The 20,894-nt window shown below is 41.7% G+C and overlaps 1 protein-coding gene across 4 annotated transcripts in view; it reads left to right on the top strand.

Annotated features, from left to right (window-relative positions):
• The window catches only part of SPATS2L (spermatogenesis associated serine rich 2 like), a 177,172-nt gene that overhangs the window by 69,961 nt on the left and 86,317 nt on the right, over positions 1-20,894 (top strand). For all 4 annotated transcript variants that reach the window (XM_060107040.1, XM_060107042.1, XM_060107039.1 and 1 more), the window contains one exon: positions 13,772-13,832. In XM_060107040.1, coding sequence (XP_059963023.1) covers positions 13,794-13,832 — 39 coding nt within the window. In that variant the 5' untranslated portion in view covers positions 13,772-13,793. The remainder of the gene's footprint in view (positions 1-13,771; positions 13,833-20,894) is intronic.

The following is a 20,894-nucleotide window of genomic DNA, read 5'->3' as shown; positions in this document are numbered from 1 at the left end:
CATTCCCATCATTGGCAATACTGCCTCAATGCAGGGCAAAATAACACCTCCTCCTAGAAGCCTTCTCTGATTAATCCACCTGAACTAAAGCCATCTCACCCATCGAGAAGCCCCTTTTATAAACATGGTTGTAGTCATTTCAGAATGATTTAAGATTCTTATTTCTCTTGGCTCTGACATCCCCCATGCCCCACAATATACACACATCAAGAATAGGCATTGAGTCTTATTTCCCACAGGGACACACACAGGGATACCCCTGCACATTCAGTGTCCACCTATGGAAAGCACACTCAAAGGATGTGTTCTACAGCTAAGTAATGAAATTTTTAACATTAGTGTAGAAAACCAGGCAACCCTGATTGCTTGTCTCTATCGGTCTGCCAAGAATGGGTATAAATGGAATCAAGGCTGTGAGAGATGGATCTTTTTCATCAGACAAGTGATCAAAACCTAATATATTTACACCTCAAAATTGCTTTAAAGGAGATTGGATGACTAACAGAAAGTCTTCCAAAGGGAAATAATATATGGTATTATATTTAATTGAGAGACCCGTACAATATTTGAACTACTGTACAAAACCCAGTTTCGATTCATTCAATCTTTAGAAAAATGATTTGAAAGAGATTAAACTACATATTGCTATGGCTTATAGACCACCATAAGCCTTTGGTACCTTCCAAACTTCCCCCAATGTGAGTTGAGCCATAGGTCAGGCTGGGACTCAGAGCAAGGTGTATGCTTTCAGGCAGGACTTTGATTGCTGTAAACTAAAGGGATAAGCAGACAGGTTGTGAGAAGGTTTACAAAGAACCCATAGAGTGCATAAGGGTGTCAACAGCAATAAAAATCCCTATCTATATGTGGAGTTACAGGGTATATATTGGTGAGGTTAGTGGTTAAAGGTGTTTAGCATTGGGTTGGAAACCACCTTTTTCCCCTTGTATTCCACAGAAAGGATAAATTTTTGGCCTATCTCTTTTAGACAGAGCATAGGCTTTGGTGCAGGGGAACTAGAGGGCTAGCCTAGTGACCTGATTATCCTGAATACGAGGCTCTGAGTTAAGAAATAAAATAAGTAGGAGATGTTGGGGAAGTTACCTGGTTAAAGACATGGGCTACGTGGGGTCCAACACGGGAAGATGTAGAGGGCTTCAGCGCTCATGATTCGACCTTGACTCTGAGAATGACTGAAACACTACTGGGTTGGAGATATGGGGGGAGGAGGGAGAAGGGGTGGAATGGACGGGGTGTAAAGCGATGTGGCTAGAGCAGCATTTGACAATGCTGGTTTTAATGGTGGCATTTAAAGTGATACTCCAGCACTAGATGTTGAAACCTGGGGAATAAATTATTGAAGACTCACTGAAACCAAGAAAGGAAAAATAAAATGAGAGGACATTCACTCCTCTTTTCTACATGTCTTTATTGAACATTTAAAAGGTCAAAGGCACTCTACTAGGTACTTTGGAAAAGGGAAAGGAGAAGTGGAATTGATCAGAGACAGGCTTTTTAAAAGGAAGAAATTCTTTTTGTGATTCATTAAATCTATTAATATCTCATATATTTGAAGCACTTTAAAAACAGTTATTAATTTCCCCAAAACAGCATATATTTCAGGTGACAAATTTCTATTTTTTTATTATAGTTAGAAATTGAAATAAAATTCACTAAGGCAGTGAATATGACCTCTAGAATTTTGACCATATCATAAAATGGTCAAAATGAGTTTTATTATCTGTGATTGCGTTAGAATAAATTCAAGGGCATTAAAATCATGTTAATTCTCTTTTATCCATCTTGATACAATTACCTGAAATCAGCACGTATGAAAGGAGATTTTGTAATTTTTAGGCTGTTCTGTTATTAGCTCTAAGACTTTATTATACTTTGTTCTTTCCATGTTATAACTGCTTATTGTCTTCTAAAGACAAGTACCTTAGCTGTGAACTTGGTCACTTAGAGCACTGACCACATCTGGTAGCCACAAGACAGGGAACCGTGACCTGGCATGGGTTTCTGAGCCATTCTACAAGGAAGAGGTATTATAGTCTTGGATTCACTTTTGCCTGTGCTGAAAATTTAAGAACATGATAAACAAATGACCCTGTGGACACTGAGCCCTGGAAGTCTCTATCTCTCTCAGCAGTGCTGCAGTCAGGCCTCAGCCTTGGACTGCTACCCACACCTCTCTAGAATTGCCCTAGGCTTCCCTTAAGGTGGCAGTGTCCATGGTGAGGGAAAGGTGTATGCAGATGAGGGCAACTTGTGGTCAGAAGGTTGTGTTTCAAGGGCCAGTTCCATCACTGGCTAGATGCATGACCATAACTTCTTCCACCTTAGTTTCTCACCTGCAAAATGAGGATGGAGGGGAAAGCAACCACATAAGCTATGGAGGAATCGAATGAGATTATTTATTTATATTTATTTTCTAGCACATAATGTGTGCTAAGCACTGTTTTAATCGCTTTACAAATATGAACTCATTTCATCCAAATTACTACCCCATGAGGTAGTTACTATAATCATTCTCAGTTTACCTGTGAGGAAGTGAAGATGTAGAGAGGTTGAATAACTTGCTCAAATCCCAAAACCAGTAAGAGGCAAAGTTGAGATTCAAACTTGGCAAATTGCAATTACTTATTTTCGATCATAAGAGGATAAGGAAGAATCTGAGTAGCAGAAATGGGCAGTGTTTCCTGTTTGCGATCATTTGGGGGCCCAAGATCCTGTGTGGTGGTGACAGAGGCACAGTAATTCATGTAGATGTCTCTGCCACAGGGCTGGCTCTAGGGGCTCCCGGGCTGGCTGCCTGTGGACGGTGAGCAAGATGGTGGGTGAGAGGCCTGACCCTAAAGAGAAACAGTGCCTTTCTAAGAACATGTTGAATTTACGAGTTAATTTTTTTTAAGAGTCAAACCAGCAAACAAACATAGATAGGACGGAGGTGCCTGTAGGTGGCGCAGGCCTGACAGGCCTTCTCCATTCTGCTCCCCCAATGGTTATCCCCACTCCCGCGCTCCTCACACTAGCTTTTCCCTGGTGAAATTCACCATGAAAACTTCCTTCCTTTGGGTGAGGGCATGACCCCTAATAAACTGTATATACCCCTGGACACAGTAGAACATTATTCATTTAGTGTAAAATTAGCCAGCAGATGCAGATACCTCTGGTTAGGTCTAGAACCAGGAACAGGTTTTAGAATGGGGAGGGGAGGGAGAAAGGCTCAGGGTGCAGTGCTAGGAATGTTTGCTAATTGATTGATCTGCCTGTACTGCTGTCATTGGACGATTAGAAGCCCCTGGCTGACTCCCACTCTCAGGAACTGACCTTTGGAACGATGACTGCGGTCCCAGCCCATACTGTCTCTTAGCCTCCGGGGCGGTCCGTGTAAAGTTCGCAAGTGCAGTCTTACGGCTCTGCATTTCCCAAGAGGAGAAGAACGACGAACTGGGCATTCGCTACCAGGGGCCTGAAGGCAAAAGCACGGGGCAGTTTTACAAAAAGGAAACAAGTCTTTTCGAAGTAGGTGAGTCCCTCTGAGCCTCAGGTGGCCTCAGCCACCCCCAGGATCCTGCTACCTACCCCAGTCTCTGACTCCACCTGCCTCGCTGTTGAGATAACTTGACGCAGTAAAAGCAAGTTGATAAAGGTGGCCAGTTCAGGGACAGGCCATCTGTCTATCTGTCTATCGAGAAAAGGCAGGCAAGCCGTGCACTGGAAGCCCTGATGTGGAACACCAGGACACCTTACCAAGTGAGTCGAGATGGATTTTGTTGGAACGGCTTAGGAGCAGTAGTACTGGGTCGGGGGAGGAGGCGTGAGAGGGGCTGGCTGCCTGTAGTTCTCTTCTGCCTCAGTTCCCTAGCACTGCTCTCCCAGCAAACGCCAGTGCCTGTAAGTTAGAACATCACAGACTGTTTTGATTCAGCCAGTGCCAGTGACGGACGTTTCAAGGAAGTAGGAGGGACCTGACTTGCTCTGCTACTTTGAGAAAACCATTAAATGTTTACTAGGAGGGTTCTGACTTAATGAACCAGGGATATTGTGAGTACCTCAGAACAGGGGTTTTTGAAACCAGAATATCCTCAGGAGAGACCGTGGCTTCCTTTACCAGGTGTTTATTCCATGACAGATGAGCGCGCTTGCCCAGAGTTGGCTGTGAACGTAGAGCTTTTGTTTGCCAGGTTTTGTCAGGGTTTCTCTTTGCCAGGCCAGAGCTATAGTGCAGAACCACAGTTCATGTTTTCTTTGGAGATGAATATCAGTGTTTTCCTTCAAAATTTGCTGTAAAATCTTTAAAACAGTATACAGCCTCCACTTCCAGCCCACCCCCTCTAACTGCGAGCCCACCTCTAACCCTATGGGAAGCCCGGTCTCTGGGGTGAGACTGGCCAGCTGGGCAGATCACAGCACCAGCATTGCTCTGCCCAGAGCCTTGAATTCCTGGTCTAATTTCCTGAGTTCACACGCTGATTTCCTTCCCCACCTCCTCTTTTCTGTGTTTTTGCTTGTATATCTGTCTTCATCAGAGGGTTTAAGCTCCTTTGGGGCCAGGAGCGCTGCAGTCAGGAGGTCCAAGTTCAGATCTCAGCTCAGGCACTTACTGGCAGTGTGACTTGAGTAGCTCACCTCTCTGTGCTGGCACTTCTTTTTCTATAAAATGAGGGCTGCCATACTCCATATGGGTCTTTATGAGAATTAAATGAGTTCATACATGGAAGGTGCCAGGTATACAGCAAGAGTTGCATAAGTGGTATTTTGTAACCATTGCCAGCATTCCCCATAGAGCCCAGCACATTGTAGGTGTTTAGTAAATGTTTGTCACATACTAATGAAAATCATTGCCCTTTGTGTAGGAATTGCCATAGCTGGTTGAAGAGCTGGGGGAAAGGAAAAAAAAGAAAGAGAAGGCATGGTATTTCCTTTTCAACATTTGGGGAGTTGGCGTGAGTTTGGTGCTCAGAGGTGTGAAGGAGAACTGTGCTTAGTCTTTTGTCTAAACCCCTCTGGAGTTTGGGATTTGTTCTGCAGGCGGGCAGTAGGGGATGGTGGGCAAGGCGGTGCGATCTGTGGGGAGAGAGCCTATTATGGCGTGCTTGGAGAGAGTGGAATTTATTCCTCCGAGCCTTGTAACGCTGGCCACTTCACCTTTCCCGAGGCGTCTCTGAGGATAGGCCTGTTTTAAAGACTTGAGCTGACATCATCGCATCTTAAAAGAACTGAGCATAATTGAATTGCTGATACAAGTGGGTACTTGCATCGGGCCCCGGGTCACCCACATCTCTATGGAAACACATGTTTGCTTGAAAGCCCAGCAATCAGAAGCAGAGCCTTCCAGGAGCCAGCATCGGGTCACTTTTAGAAAAAGGCATTTATTTATATTCTCGAGCTGTCAGAGACCTATGCAATGAAATAATTTCAAATTAAATAGAGAAATCAGGCCGCAGATGAATGCTAATAGAGCCTGCCGTGCGCCCTCCCCCTGTGCGCCCTCCCCCTGTGCTGGCGGTGCCTGAGATCTGCACGTTTATTTTAGCTGTCCTTTGCTCTTTTCCGCCCATTTGCATTCTGCTGCCTTGGGGAGGTGGTTTGGCACTTTATGCAAAAATGGTTAATCTTCATTCATACGCGTGTGCCGGTACTAAAATGGAAAATGCAAAGCCGAGCCTGCCGTAAAGTGTGCGTTGTGCTCTTCCCGGCGGCTCTGTGTGTGCAGCACGTCCAAGGGCGCACAGTCCCGATGACTCCGCTTCCTACGCAAGCACTCGGGGCTGTTGAGTCAAGACATTCTCTCATAAAGGTCTGAAACTTGGCATCAGCACATCTTGCCCTAGATGTGCTCAAGTGATATCCTAAGTGATTGGAAGCTTTTATCTGCCTCTGGAAGCAGGATTTTTCGAGTAAGTATTGACTGTTAATGACCTGTTTAAAGAAAACATTCAATTTTCTTTCTTCCCCCCACAAAGAACTTAGTAGGCAGTGACATTTCTAAACCAAAGGCTAACCCTGCTTTTCAAAAGGAGCAGAGACAGGGCTTTTAAAAGTGAAATTTTTTTTCCTGACATTTGCCCTTAAAATGCTTTTCAGTGAAGTTGTTCTAACAGTGGGTTTAGAACACTGAAGTGTCTTTGAATAAAAATGCAACCTTGAGATTTTTTTTCCCCCCTTCAAATTAAACAAAAAAGTTTAGGTAAGAGTCTTCATATGAAATTCATATTTCAGTCACTATTCTCTGTTTCATTGTTTATGTGTCTTCATTCCCAATAATTTTTTTTATTAGTTTCTGCTTTATAACAAAGTGAATCAGTCATACACATACACCATTCCCAATAATTAAAGCAACTTTCCTCCGAGGAGCAAGGCACTGCACAAGAACCTTTATTAAACTGTGGGAATTAAACCACAGAAAAAAGAGCTAAAGTACTTAGATTATGAGAGACCTCAGTAATTACAAGACCAGATAAGGAACAGCTAAGGTAGGAGTGAAAGGGAAGAGGACACAAAATGGAAGAGAGGGAAGATTAGGCAATGGAAGAGTTAAGCAACAGAAAACCTATATGATGTTATTGATACATTTAGGCAAAGTCCCAGTTTTATAGAGGGAGCACTGTTTTCCTCTCCAGCTGGCATGTAAGTGCCCTTGACTGTGCTTAGGGGACTGCACAGTTAGTCCATGACCAGTTTAAAGGTGATCTTTACAGAGAAATAGCCTAGTACATGGGAGACAGCACCCACGTCTTTTTTTTTTTTTTTTTTTTAAGGTGAATTTTCAGCTTTCAGCTACCCTGGCTACTAAGTGCTTGCATCACCCCCAGGGCCCTTACAGACTCGAATACCTGAGAGCTGAAAAGGACCACAGAGGTCCTGTGCTCTGAAGGCTAGAGAAGATGCCACCCCAAAATACGGCAGTGGTGGTTCAGGACATGGTACCCCAAATATGCCGCTTTGGCGTATTGATGATTGTGAGGTGTGGGCCCTTGAAAAACAGCAAATGCGGGCTTCCCTGGTGGTGCAGTGGTTGAGAGTCCGCCTGCCGATGCAGGGGACACGGGTTCGTGCCCCGGTCCGGGAAGATCCCACATGCCACGGAGCGGCTGGGCCCGTGAGCCACGGCCGCTGAGCCTGTGCGTCCGGAGCCTGTGCTCCGCAACGGGAGAGGCCACAGCAGTGAGAGGCCCGCGTACCGCAAAGGAAAAAAAAAAAGAAAAAAAAACCCCAGCAAATGCAGGAAGAGGCTTTCTCTGGACTCCCCTTTTCTTCTTAAAGACAGATCGTCCAAAAGGAGCTCAGTTGTCATAAATTCCCTCCCCGGGAGTTTCACCAGCCAGGGAGGATGTTGACTTTCATCACAGGAGGGGAGACTAGAGAATGGACACCACACTCAGCAGACCTTGTCACAAGCTACCATACCTCCATCTGGTCTTCTAAGGGCTCATTCATCTTTCCTAAAAGTCATTTACTCTCCCCTCTGCTTGTCCTGTTAAGATGGTATTTAATCCTGAATTCTAGGCCACCTCGGGGGCGTTCTTCATTTTTCCCTGAGTATCTCCCATGTGTATGTGAGATATACATGTTAATAAACGTCTGTTTGTTTTTCACGTATTCATCTTTTATTACAGGGGTCCCAGCTAAGAACTCAAAGGGTAGAGGGAAACTTGTTTTTCTTCCCTACAACTCCAATCTCTTTTTCTGCAACTGAGTGCCTGAGGCCCTCATGCTCTACTCTGACAATCTAGAACCTTTACTCAGATGTTCCATCAGGGTAAATGGTGGCCCACATAGACAGATGTGCAGGCTTCCCCAAGCTCTCTGTCAACATTTCCCTGTCCTGTTTCCCATTCTCTCAGAGCACCACTGTCTGCTAAGGGCCAAATGATGGCAGTAGAGAATGAAATAAATGAATGTGTGAAATTGCACCTGCTTCCAGAGGTGGTGGTAACCCATAAGCTGAGTAAAAATGTAGACACCTCTTAAGAAGTTTCCCCAGGTTAGGAGCTGGCTCTCTGGGAGACTGTGGGACGCTCTGTTTTGACGGAGAAGCTTTTTGCTGCTTCTCCAATCACATCGCATAATTGACTTCCCACAAGATCAGTCCTGATTCTTCCTCTATGAGGCAGCCGTGAGGAAATGTCTCAGGAGCTATGTGATCAAAACACTGTCTAGGCTGTACCAAAATCAAATACAGAGGCACTTTAATTACTTTAACTTAGAAAGATGGAGTAGTTAAACTTTAGACCCTGGAATGTCGTGGAGCCTCTGGGCAACGTTGTAGAACCAGGAAAGCAGCTTGTTGGTCAAGGGCCCACTAAGTGAAGCTTCTAACATTCTCATCTGAGGTAGAAGCCACAGGAAAACAGCCATCTCTTTATAATAGGTACATTCCCTCCCATTCCTGTGAGACTTTAGTGCTTTGCTCTGCAGTCTGTGTGCCCTGCGAATGTACAAAGCATACGTCACATGCCTGACCGGCTGGAGAAGGCAGCTCCCGGGACCGCTTTTATTCTCCTTGCAGAGTTCTTACTGCAGTTCTTATACAATGAGCCCCATGACTTGTTTATGATGCTTTTGAGGTGCTATCAGCACAATGGCTCTGGGCTCCAGAGCTTCAGACTGCCTGGGGTTGAGTCCTGGCCCTGCCACTTACCGTGGGACCCTGGGTGGGTTACTGAATCTCTGTGCCTCAGCTTTCACATGTATGAAAGGAAGATAATCACAGTTTCTACTTTATGGGGGTATGAGGGTTAAATGAATAAATACGTGTCAAGCACTTAGCAGAGTGCCTGGCACAATCTAAGTGCTTCATATTATTATTATTATTAATATGTTGGTGAAAAGACCATTCCCTAACGAAACTAGCTCCCCACCCATTTATCTGTCTAGGCATCTGGAGAATCTGTTTGTTGTGTGTGGTGATTGGGATCAAGGAAGTGGCCCATTCTTAATATTCCCAGGCCAGAGACTATAAACAGTGGTTCTCACAGTTTGGTTTGCGTGTGTCTGGATGCCCTGGAGGGCGGGTTAGAGCACTGACTGCTGTGCCCGCCTCCCAGAGCTTCCGATCCAGTCCTTCTGGAGAGGGGCAGGGATTTACATTTCTAACAAGTTCCCAGACGCTGCTGTTGCTGCTTCTCTGGGAATCCCACTTTAAGAGCCACTGCTCTAGGACAGCAGTTTCCAGTAGAAGTATGATGTCAGCAACATAAGCCCTTTAAAATTTTCTAGTAGTAACATTAAAAAAGTAAAAAGAAATGGGTGAAGTTAATTTTAATGTTATATTTTATTTAACTCAACGTGTCAAATATTATCATTTCAACACACAACTGACATAAAAATCTATTGAGACAGTTTACATTCCTTTTCTGTAGCAAGCCTTTGAAATCCAGGATGTATTTTACGCTCCCAGGACATTCTGGTTCAGACCAGCCGCATTCAAATCTGACTTTGCAAGAAAATGACCCGAGGAAGTTTCTTTTTTCTGGCCTCCACCTCCCCCCCATACCAACTGGCATTCTCTATTTTTATGTTTTTTATAAATCATGGGAAAACTTTGCATAAATGACCTTGAAAAAATTGTTAAAATCATTATTTTAAATTTTTTCTTATGTATTTCCTCTGGCTCTCTAAATTCCATTCAAGAAAAGTGATATGACACCTGAGAACAGGAAAGTCAGTCCAAGAGCAGTAATAGGTTTCAGAGAAACAAAAGTGAAACTTTATTACTGTCTACATAGTGAAACAGGAGGGAAAACGGAGATTGGTAAATCAGAAAGCAATTGGCATTTCAATATACTGTTTTAACTTTTTATAGTTTATATGATTGCATGAGAAATATAAACATATACATATCTTTTTTAAACTCCAAGTTTGGTAGTTGATCAGATTGTGGTATATATTAAACTTCTCTGAATTGTATTAATTAGAAATACTGAAACGTATGTGCCGGAATTTGCACTATTCAGGTGTATTTTTCATAAAGAATATTTGTCTTTTTTTACAAACTAATAGATTTTCTGACTAGCATTAATGCATATTAAGATCTTTGCATAAGTAAGTTCAGTTTGATGGTAACTATAGTTGTGGATTATTAATTTTACACTGGAGACGTGTATAGATGATATATTGGTGATAGATTAATGGTGAAATGCTTTTCTTTGGGATTGACATCTTTCCTAATAAGTTTTTGATTATGGAACATATATCTAAACTGAGGTGAGAGATCAATCTGAGATTTCATAAATAAAATTTCAGTCAACAGTTTCCTTGATCTTTATTTTTCTCTAGGATATGTGTAAAACTTAGATGATGTATATGTATGTTTGTAATGTTATTACTGAAAGCTGAGGTGTAATTATAGGGAAAAAATTTCAAACAATACCTAAGCTATTAAAATGTTGCACCAATATCAGGACTTGTATTTCTGGCTATCTTCATTTTCTATTGATTATTTATATGCATGGGACATGTATGTGTGGATTTGAATAGTTAGGCCCCAATTATTTATATGCATGGGACATGTATGTGTGGATTTGAATAGTTAGGCCCCAGTAATTGGTCTGTTCTCAGAACAATTGTAGTGATAATAGGAATTAGAGACCAGGTTCTTCCCCAAGAAGTCAGAGATCGTTGTACCTTCCTTATGGACTTAAAAGCTCTCGAGATCGAGCTGTGTTAGAGATAGACCATCAAGCATGGTGACCAAGCGTGATGAGAAGGAAATAGGAGGTCCGTTGGCCCCAAACATGTCAACTTACTCACAGCCTCAAAGGCTTCTCGGGTTAACCCAGGGGGTCTGCAGCTTTGAGGGATGGAGTTTCAAGTTGCTGAACTCTGGGCCTGTCATTTAGGAGGAGGTGACAATATATTGTTTCTTAGAGGAAAAGTTCCTTAACTATTTAAGTTAAACAGTTAAGATTCAGATTAAGTGGATCTGGCTTTCCCGATATAGTTCAGAGCAGAGAACAGAATCCCAGAAGAATAGGGGCACAGCACAGTTTCATTTTCCTAGGGGCAAGGGAGTCAGAGGAAAGGTCATGGGCATGTGATGCCATGCCAGGGCGAGGTGTGCTTCTGAATATTCTGGAAGGGCTAGTGCCAATCTGAGGTGTGGACACTCAGGAAGGGCCTTTGACACTGAAGGTCAATCTTGTCCCCGTTGATTGTCCTTATCAATAGAACCCAATTTAACTATCTAGCCACTTAAATTCTCAATTCTTAAAGCAAATCAGATTTATTTTCTATTTATATTGAAATCTTTCATTTAGTTTCCATAACTGGAGCTGGAACTGATTTCCCAATCTCTCTGTTATATACCAGCCAGCGGAAAGCCTTGATGTGCAAAGGCCATAGGAATCCAGCTGGAAGGAATTGCCTGTAGAGATAGCACACAGGGGGGGAAATAAAGAGTAAAATGGACAAAGAAGAGCTCCCTACCAATTATTTTTATCTTATCTTCCCATCTGAGGAACCTGTAATAGCCCCATTCTACTCTCACAGCCAGCCTTTTCCTTCCACAAAAAAAATAATATTGTAATCAATCTTGCTGGCATCACAACCAAAGAAGAGTCTTCCTTGACTTAGACGCCGAAGCAATGAGAAAGGGAATTGCCGAGGAAATGTATGTATTCCTATGAATCTAGCTCAGTACTGCCACCTACTCAGATCTCAGGAATTTTCTGTCCCCTGTGGAATTCCTCCCTGATTTCTCTATAGATTATAACACTCCAGCTTTAGAAAATGCTGCACACCCAAATCCTAGACATCAAAGCAAAACAAAAACAAAACCCTTTTTCTATCAGATTTCACACATCTATAATGGCAGCAGTTGATGTGTCCAGAAGATGCAGCTAATCCAGTCTAATGAGAGGAATTGTGGCTCAGATCCATCCTAACAAATTGCCGCAAGTGCTGCTGTCTTCTTTGAGCCTTCCTCACTCCATAGCCACAGCCTGTGTCTCTTTCTCTGTCTTCCCCATCCTCATTCTCTCACATACATACATACACTATCACATGTAGAAAAATCTATGTGTATGCAGTGTATGTTTACATAATGCCAGAACTTCCATTTGAATAAGGAAATCAACCATTCAAATGTCTTCAGATATCACGCTTATAGACTACCTTGCAGGCATTGTGATGACTGATCAAAGGTTTCACATCTATGGCTTGTAAACAAAAACACCTGATTATTTGTCCTTATACTTCACATACCATCTGTATTCACTGTTATGGATAATCAGAAAATAATCCTAATGTCTTTTACTAGTAACTCTCAGGGGCAAGAATAATGAGAATGAAATTCAGACATTATTTGCCAGCTAGCATTATTTACTTTCTCCCTTATGCCAAGGCAGAGGATATAGCATTTACCATTGGGAAGAGTTATTTAAATGGAAGGTGTATCCAGTGGGATGGGCACTCTTTGCACAGTATATGGGAAGGAGCTGTCTTACTGGAGATTGAGTATGCAGGGTCTCCCCTGCCACCGTGCCCAAATGCATGTATCAGTGGCAATGTCATTTGGAAACTTGTAAAAATAAAATTTTACTGTTTCTAATATTTAACAATATAGTAGATAATAGTATATGGATTCCTATTTGAGTGGTAATAGAGTTAAGATTACATATTGCCAAGCTTTCATCCTAAATCAACAAAAGGTAATGGATCTGAATTTATGCTTTATTTAAGACCTAGGCTTAAAAGAAAATGGTGGGGAGAAATCAGAGAATTTTTGCAAGTTATCCCTGAAATGTTATCAATTCTAGATACACTCTTTGTAGCCAAAGTCAAAAAGGATATAAGAAAGAGTTTCAGTGGTTCTTGATTGACAAAAAGCATTAAACATGCAAATAGGTAATATACTGATATCTTGGCCTGTCTAGCTGCTAACTTCTGAACCAATCTGTTTGCCCATTGTAAGTCAGTTATGCCCTATTTCAAAAAGAGATTGAAACTATTAAAGACTTAAGATGTAGCTTCTATAATAATGGTAAAAGATTTAGACCGGATGAGAAGAAGAAAAACAGCTTGATATTAAGAATACAGATCTTCTCATAGTGGGCAACTTTTCAAAGAAGATTGGACGCCAAAGGCCGAAAACCTAAAGAATTTAGGAAAACAGAAGGGTTATGGGCAGTTTGAAGAGTACATTTGAGACTACAGATCATGAATTTATGGTCATTAAAAATATGATACAGGTATATATGTGTTGATCTGGAAGAATGTGCATATATTGATAAGTGAAAACGCAAGTTTAAAAACTATTATGTGTTTCTTATGTTTTAATCTGGAACCTTTCTCTTGTTTCTTCCTGGAGTGTTTTGGTGTAGTTACATACATGCAGGAAAGACTCAATCAATGTTTGCTATATTGACTAGAGACTAATAAAAACATTGGAACAGTAAAGGTTGTGATGACAATGCTTAGTTAAAATAGGTACACTTTCTTCCTCTCACCGTTTTTGACCACCGTTCTTTTACATAATAAGAAACAAAGTTTAGGTCCATACCCATCTGTGTTTGTCATTTTCCATGTTGTTACAGTATGAATAAAATATTTTACATTGTCATCTGGAGTTATCATAACATGCTTTTAGAGCATATCTAAGACAAGTGCTTAGCTTGAAAGTATTTTTATATTCTAAATTGGTATTTATGATTATGGCTGAATGAAATTGTTTACTATATTGGAAGAGAGCATAAAAATAATACATTGAGAAATCAATTTTAAAACTTTAAAGTTAATCATTTTTTTTCCCCCTTCTTGGTAGGGCTTATTCCACTAGAAGCAAGATGGCTGAACTCAATACTCATGTGAATGTCAAGGAAAAGGTAAGATATAGTTAAATATTGGCTTGCAGATACTCCAAACTGGATAATGTAGTCTCTAGCTAGTAAAAACTCAATTATAATGAAAGAAGGGAAAAATGGTTTGGGAGAATACATAGTAAGCTTGACACACGAGAAAGCCATTCCACAGAATCATAAGTAGCATTTACTAAATGGGTGTTATGCATATTATATTCATTTTCTCATTTAGTCTTGACTATAACGCCATGTAGTTATTTTCATTTTACAGAGGGTGGAATTGAGACACAGAGAAGGTAAGTACTTTGCCTGAGGTCACACAGCTAGGAAGCAACAGAGCTGGGATTTGAACCCAGCCGTGCTATTCTGCAGCTCATACTCTTAACCACCATGCTGGGTTCCATCTAAGAGCGGGGGCATTATGCTACATCTCCAAAAACAGCCTCGTAGAGATATCCAAAGCATTCCCTAGTGGTCGTGCTGGGTAGCCTTTACAGTTTCTTTCAACACTGAGGGTTCATGACTCTGAAAATCCCCCCTCCTCATTATTCGTTGGAGGCTGAGTGTACTTCAGAGCCCTTCCAAGTCTTGTCCTCCTCTGTGAATTTTCTCCGCTTAGGGTCACAACCCCTCCCTTGCCATATATGCTCCCTTGCACTGTTAACTTTTTTTTTTTTTTTTTTTTTTTTTGCGGTACGCGGGCTTCTCACTGTTGTGGCCTCTCCTGTTGCGGAGCACAGGCTTCGGACGTGCAGGCTCAGCGGCCATGGCTCACGGGCCCAGCCGCTCTGTGGCATGTGGGATCTTCCCGGACCAGGGCACGAACCCGCGTCCCCTGCATCGGCAGGCGGACTTTCAACCACTGCGCCACCAGGGAAGCCCACACTGTTAGATCTTAAATGATCATACACTGTAGATCCCATGAGACCAGGGAGTTAAATTTGTCCAAACCATTCGTCTGGCACCAGGGGAGCCGAGGCCCTAGAAGGGGTTTGTCCATGGTCACACAGCAAAGTGAGAGAGCCTCACCTGGAACTCACTCCAGCCTTCCACAGGTCCACCTCCCACCTCCATTAGGCTAACTACTTGGGGGCTGGAGTTGGTCTTTCATCTCTTTGTATCCCACAGTGCCTAAAACCCTGAATGAAGGATGAGAGAAGTAACATTACTGGAATCCTCAGTAATTTTTCTTTCCTTTAGCCAGGATGTATCAGACTCCTGTTTTGTCCCAAACACTATTCTGGATACTGATGATGTGGCACTGAACGTGTAGATGAGGTTCCTGCTCCCATGGAGCTTGTTTTCTAAGGCAGGGAAACAGAAAGTAAACACAAGAACATATAAATGAACACAACTACTTCATATAGTGACGTCTATGATGAGGAAAATACAGCAGGGCGGCACGGGCAGGTGGCTACTTTAGATGGGGTTGGTCAGGGCAGCCCTCTCAGAGGAGGTGATATTTGAGCTGAGATAGAGAAAACAGGAAAGAAACACCATGCAGTGATCCAAGGGCAGAGCATTCCAGGTAGATAAGCAAAAGCAGGTGCCTGAGGAAGACTAAAGTTCATCGTGTTTGAAGAGCAAGTGGTTGAGTGGCCGGTGTGGCCAGAGTGTGGTAGGCAGAGGGGTGGTGATGGGAGATGAGGGCATAGAGTACGCCAGGAACCGGAACTGGTAGAATACTGACCCTTCACCTGTTTCCTCATCCTCCACAGCATCCAGGGGTGGAAGCCAGGGTTTCACAAAGTTGGATGAAAATAAAAAATGAATTTTCATCTTTACTCATATGTAAATGATATTTAGCATTTCCTTCAATCATGAATCTAGGCAAGGGAGAAAAACAACCCACAGGAGTAGCAGGAGTACCTGTGACTTTCACAACTAGAAATCACAGGTGTCTTCATATCAAATTACATTGGTTGCAGATATCCTGAAAAGCTGTTTGTTCATCACTACTTCAAAATTACTGTAATTACAGAACCTGCCGCTGTGTTGTGTTATTTGATGTTGACAGAGAAGCACGTACATCACTGTAGCATAAAATTTTTTATTAATACTTTAATATTATTTCAATATGAGTGGTTTCCTCTGTAATTGTGCATGTTTTATTTAACCATTATTCTGAGAGGGACCCCCGAGGCTTCACCAGACTGCCCAAGGGGGTCTGTGCCCCAAAAGGTTTAGAAGCTGAGACAGAAACATGTAAGGTTTTATTCAAAGGGCGAAAGTAGCCGTTGAAAGGAATTAAGCAGGAACATGACTTAGTGTGGTATATTTTTAAAACCTCCCCCAGCTTTGCCAGCTGCTGTACTACTTATTTTATAGATCTTCATATTAAATAATTTTCTGTTGGATGAGGGCACAGAGGCTTGAGATAAAGTGATTTGGTCAAAGTCAGAGTCTCAGGGAATATGAAACAGCAAGGATTCAAACTCAGCTCTGTCTGGTTCTAAAGCTCATGCTCTTCCCACTGTATTACTGCTTCCCAGAGTTTTCCACCAAAATAACCCCAGAGCACAGAAGAACAAACTTGCTACTTTGGGACATGGTCAAAACCAACTTCCACATATAATTTCTTTGGAGTCTTCTGTGTGATCTTAAAAATGGATGCAATCTTTTTATCCATTGTATTCCGTAATATATTCCATATATTATATTAATACAGAACTGTTTTCACTTATCGACCATTGAGCAAACAGTGGCAGAAGTCTGGGCCCTTTTACATTGTGGCTTCATATTCTCTGTGACTCACAGTCATACACTCGGGTGAGACTATGTGTTCCCAGTTTGAGAAGCTGGGTCCGGCACCACAGTGCTGACCAAATATTGGCCCCTTTCCAAGTATCTGTTGATGGATGGGTTGAACAGCTCCTAAAGTTGGGTTATGGGAAGGAAAAGCACTTTAAAGAATCAGTCATAGTAATTGATTCCCTGCAAAACATGGCCAGTGGACAGACCAGTATGGTAGGCTCAGCAGATAGAGTGTCTTATTCAGAACAGAGGTAGCCTCGAGCCAAAATGGGGAAGGAGGCCGATCTGTGATCTCACAGACCACAGAGGTTCAGTGTGAATGCTCCGTGTATGGGCTCAGGCGCCACATTCATCCACTTGTCATGACCAGTGTCACATACACATACGAAGAGTAACAGGAGATGGTGTTTTTGCCATTGCACTTCAGCAACTTATCAAAATGTTGGCATCGTTTTGAAAGAGGGTGATGTTTAAGTTGTAAATATTATCCATCTGCATGACAATGGAAGTAAAACTCCTCTAACTCAGTTAGTAAATTCCATCTTCCCGTATCAAAAGGTTAATAAATTTCTCAGCTCAATAAAATAAGTCATAATAAACAACGGAAAATTCTGATCATTTGTAATTTTACATTGATTTATTTTCGTACTTTTATTTCCTTTAGTGATTAGCTTTTATGGCCTTTTTATGATTAGTTTGTTTCCCAATCTGTCACACAGCAATGACATTTTAGTTCTGAAAATTAAGAATAATAACTGTTATGTCTTAAGTTATAAATTATAAGCTTTTAGAGATGTGAGAACAGATCCATGTGGTGTTTTTATACACTAGCTAGCCAAGCACTGTGGGAAATTAAATACTTAGTAAAAAGTCTTGCAGTGAAATGAGTTCATCAGTTATCTCTATTGGATGAATTGGAAAGGGAGAGGTGCTTTGGTGAGAGAATCATTTCTGTCCTCATGCGGCTTAACTTAAGGTCTCTCATATCCAAGAATGAAATTTACAGTTGACACTCTTTTAAAGTATCTCTATATTATTGGACGATAACTGAAAGGATTTAAATTGGAAATATCCTTGAAGTCAAAGTTTGATCTCCTTAGGAGTGTGACATCCATCCTCTGTGTGAGCTGACCCTGTTTACATTTCCACCTTTATCAGTAGCCATTTCTCTTCTCTCCCTTCAACACAGCCATCCTGACCATGAATGTTTCTGCCTCCAGGCCTTTGCAAAGGCAGTTTCCTCTCTCTGGGACATCCTCCACAGGGACCCGAGCCTCACCCACCTCCCTTTTAGGAAGCCTTTCAGATGGCTCCTTTCTCTGCCCTCCTGCCCCTCCTGAATTATTGGCCCTTCCTCTGTTCTCCTTTGTGCTTCAGTGAGGCTCTCTGCCTTCTGCCTCCATACCATGATGGTTAGTGGTCTGTCTCCCCAAGGGAGATTGTGTGCTCCCTGGGGGCAGGCACTGGGCCTTTCGTACTCTTGGGTTTGACACATAGTTGACCCCAGTTCGATTTAGATAAATGAATGGATAACAAATGAATGAACACGCCTGCTTGAATTGTTACGTTCTTTAGGAACAGATTTCCCATTCACGATATCTTGCAAAACCTCAAGCCTACCTTTTTTTTTTTTTTTTTTTTCTTTTCGGTACGTGGGCCTCTCACTGTTGTGGCCTCTCCCGTTGCGGAGCACAGGCTCCGGACGGGTAGGCTCAGAGGCCATGGCTCACAGGCCTAGCCGCTCCGCGGCATGTGGGATCTTCCTGGACCGGGGCACGAACCCGTGTCCCCTGCATCGGCAGGCGGACTCTCAACCACTGTGCCACCAGGGAAGCCCCCTCAAGCCTTCTTGAAAACTGAAATGTGGGTTAATGGAAGTTTCATCTTATTTTGGTACTCTCTTTGCTATTAAATAAAGCAAGTTTTAAATTGCTTCTAAAAACAACCTTAGGTTACTTAGGTTGACTACCTGTGGTTCTGCAGAAAAGCAGCGTCTTTATCAGATGGTTATCAAATACTGGTGCTCTCAGGTAGGTTTTGCCAATAGCAGATGAGGTCCTTTGGTGAGTAACCAGTCACATCCCACTGTAACCCCTCCAAAAAAAAAAAAATGAAAAAAATCTCCATATCTCATTTTATTAAGGAAAGATACCAGAACAAAACCTTCAGGCTAATCAGGGATCCCATATTTAGGGCCAATTCAATTTCTACAGCTCTTTTCTAAGTAACGTATTTTTTAAGAAGAAATTTAACACTAGAACCTCATAGATGAGTTAAGGATAGGGCTCAGTAGTGACTATTACATTATTCTCATGTGAAGCACTAGGGTACCAACCTAAATTGATTTATAAAGTTTTAGATGTAATTCTCAACTGAGTAAGAAAGGATTATTGGAACTGTCATGCACGAAATAACATTTTCAGTCAGATATTTTCATGCATTATTATAAATCAGTTTATATAGAATACAATTCAGCAGTACAATTTGGTGATGGAAATCCAAGGGTATCCTTGTTTGTAAAATGGGATTACAAATGGAGTTACAAAATAATATTTGCTGAATGTCTAGTTATGGTCTGATAACTAATTCCAACAAAAAGTGCTCCTTAAGCCACTGTAGGGAATCAAGTATGCTTGGGAAGTGATCTCCAGCAAGGTAAAGTCATGGAAGGAGCTTGGAGTTTGGAGACAGTAGCAGAGATAAGTAGCTCCCTGATTACTAGTTGAGCAGCCTAGAGAAGTCACTTAACTTTTCTGGGCCTCAGTTTTCTAATCTGTAGATTGGACATGAAAACAAAACCTACCTGACAAAACCATCAAATACAGTAATAAAAGTAGAGCTGCTTTATGAGCTCTTAATCCTATAAACTATAAAGGATCTGGGGGAGCTCATCTGTGTATTTTACAATTAAAAAATGGAAAAGGAGCCCTAGTTAATGTTTTTGTTAGTGACTCAAAATATAAATTCACGTAGAACTGAGATTAGAAAGAAAACACAATAAAAAGCCCACATGAGAAAAAGAACATAAAACTGGACTTGACTTTTTCAAACTTTTATAGCTATTGCTGAGCCTCACAAAAAATAAGTGGGATTAGAAAATATGATGATATGGAAATGGGGAATCACTTAGTCTATAATATCCTCGCTGCAATGTGCCACTTATTATGAATAGCTTTTTGAGCTGTTAAAGTTATGGAAGTAAATTGGGTTGTAAACAATAATCATATAGACTTATGAAAATGGAGGAGGAGGACTAGACAAGGGAAGAGGAGCCTTTTGTCCACAGTGGGAACAGGGAGGGGCCATCTCAACATCTGTGCAGGTGACTGACATAGACTCTGTGTCCTGGAGTCTGTCCTCAGCAGGTGGACAGATGTCCCATTTTATTTTATTTTTTCCTGTAACTGTCTTGATTTATGTTTTATAAAGTACTGAAATATGGCTCAAGTCTTTATGTGGGGGAGTATTGTCAGAAAAACCCAAGAGTTTGATTAAAGAGATTTTTAACAGGATCAGAGGAAGTACAAAAGAAACCCATCATCAAGCATCTTTAAAATATTAACTCCCTTTAATAGTGAACTCATTTTATGGGAAGTGGTACAAGTTTTAATGATATGCAGTTGTTTTTAAAGACCAAACCATGCAAGCTTTGGAGCGAGACTTAATTTCATCATTTTGTACGAGGGTTTACTTCACTTTAGCCCAGTCCTTGGATTCCAACAGCAAAAACACAAACCACACACACAGCTTTTAGGTTTCACCATGAATAGGTTCTTGTCATCATTTTCTCATAGGAAAGGGTCATTAAATTTCCCTTTCAAAGAACGGAGAAACACTGACAATAGTTATTGCCTAATGCTTATGTACAGAACTGCTGTTACTGTTGCTTGGCAACTAGAAGAGATCTGACAAGGAGTCTAAAGGAACTGAATGAATAAATGGAAATGTCAGCATCAGTTTCTGCAGATAAGAAGAAATTTACTATTGTAGGATTAGCATCACATTGTTTTTTTTTCCCAAGCTACACAATCGGAATTCAGTGTTTCTGTTCTGCTTCTCCTGCCCTCCCGTCCCCCCTGCTTCCAGCCTTTCATCACAGCCCCTTTTGCACTCTGGCTGAGAGTTACATACAAGGTAGAGGGTTAATGCTAAACAATACAAGAGCATGTCAAAATTAAAACCTTTGGTGACAGGAAAAAAGTTACCTCTGTTGGCAATCCCTTGGAATTTATGTGTACTTTACCAATATTCTAGTTATTTTTCACAATGATCCTTCCTATTAAATTATCCAATTTTTACAAATTAAAAAAAAATGATAAAGCTGCAGTGGTT

Source organism: Mesoplodon densirostris, chromosome 8 (genome assembly GCF_025265405.1).
Source record: "Mesoplodon densirostris isolate mMesDen1 chromosome 8, mMesDen1 primary haplotype, whole genome shotgun sequence".
Lineage (NCBI taxonomy): Eukaryota > Metazoa > Chordata > Mammalia > Artiodactyla > Ziphiidae > Mesoplodon > Mesoplodon densirostris.
The sequence above is the reverse complement of the archived record's forward strand: the minus strand, read 5'-3'. Positions and strand labels throughout refer to the sequence as shown.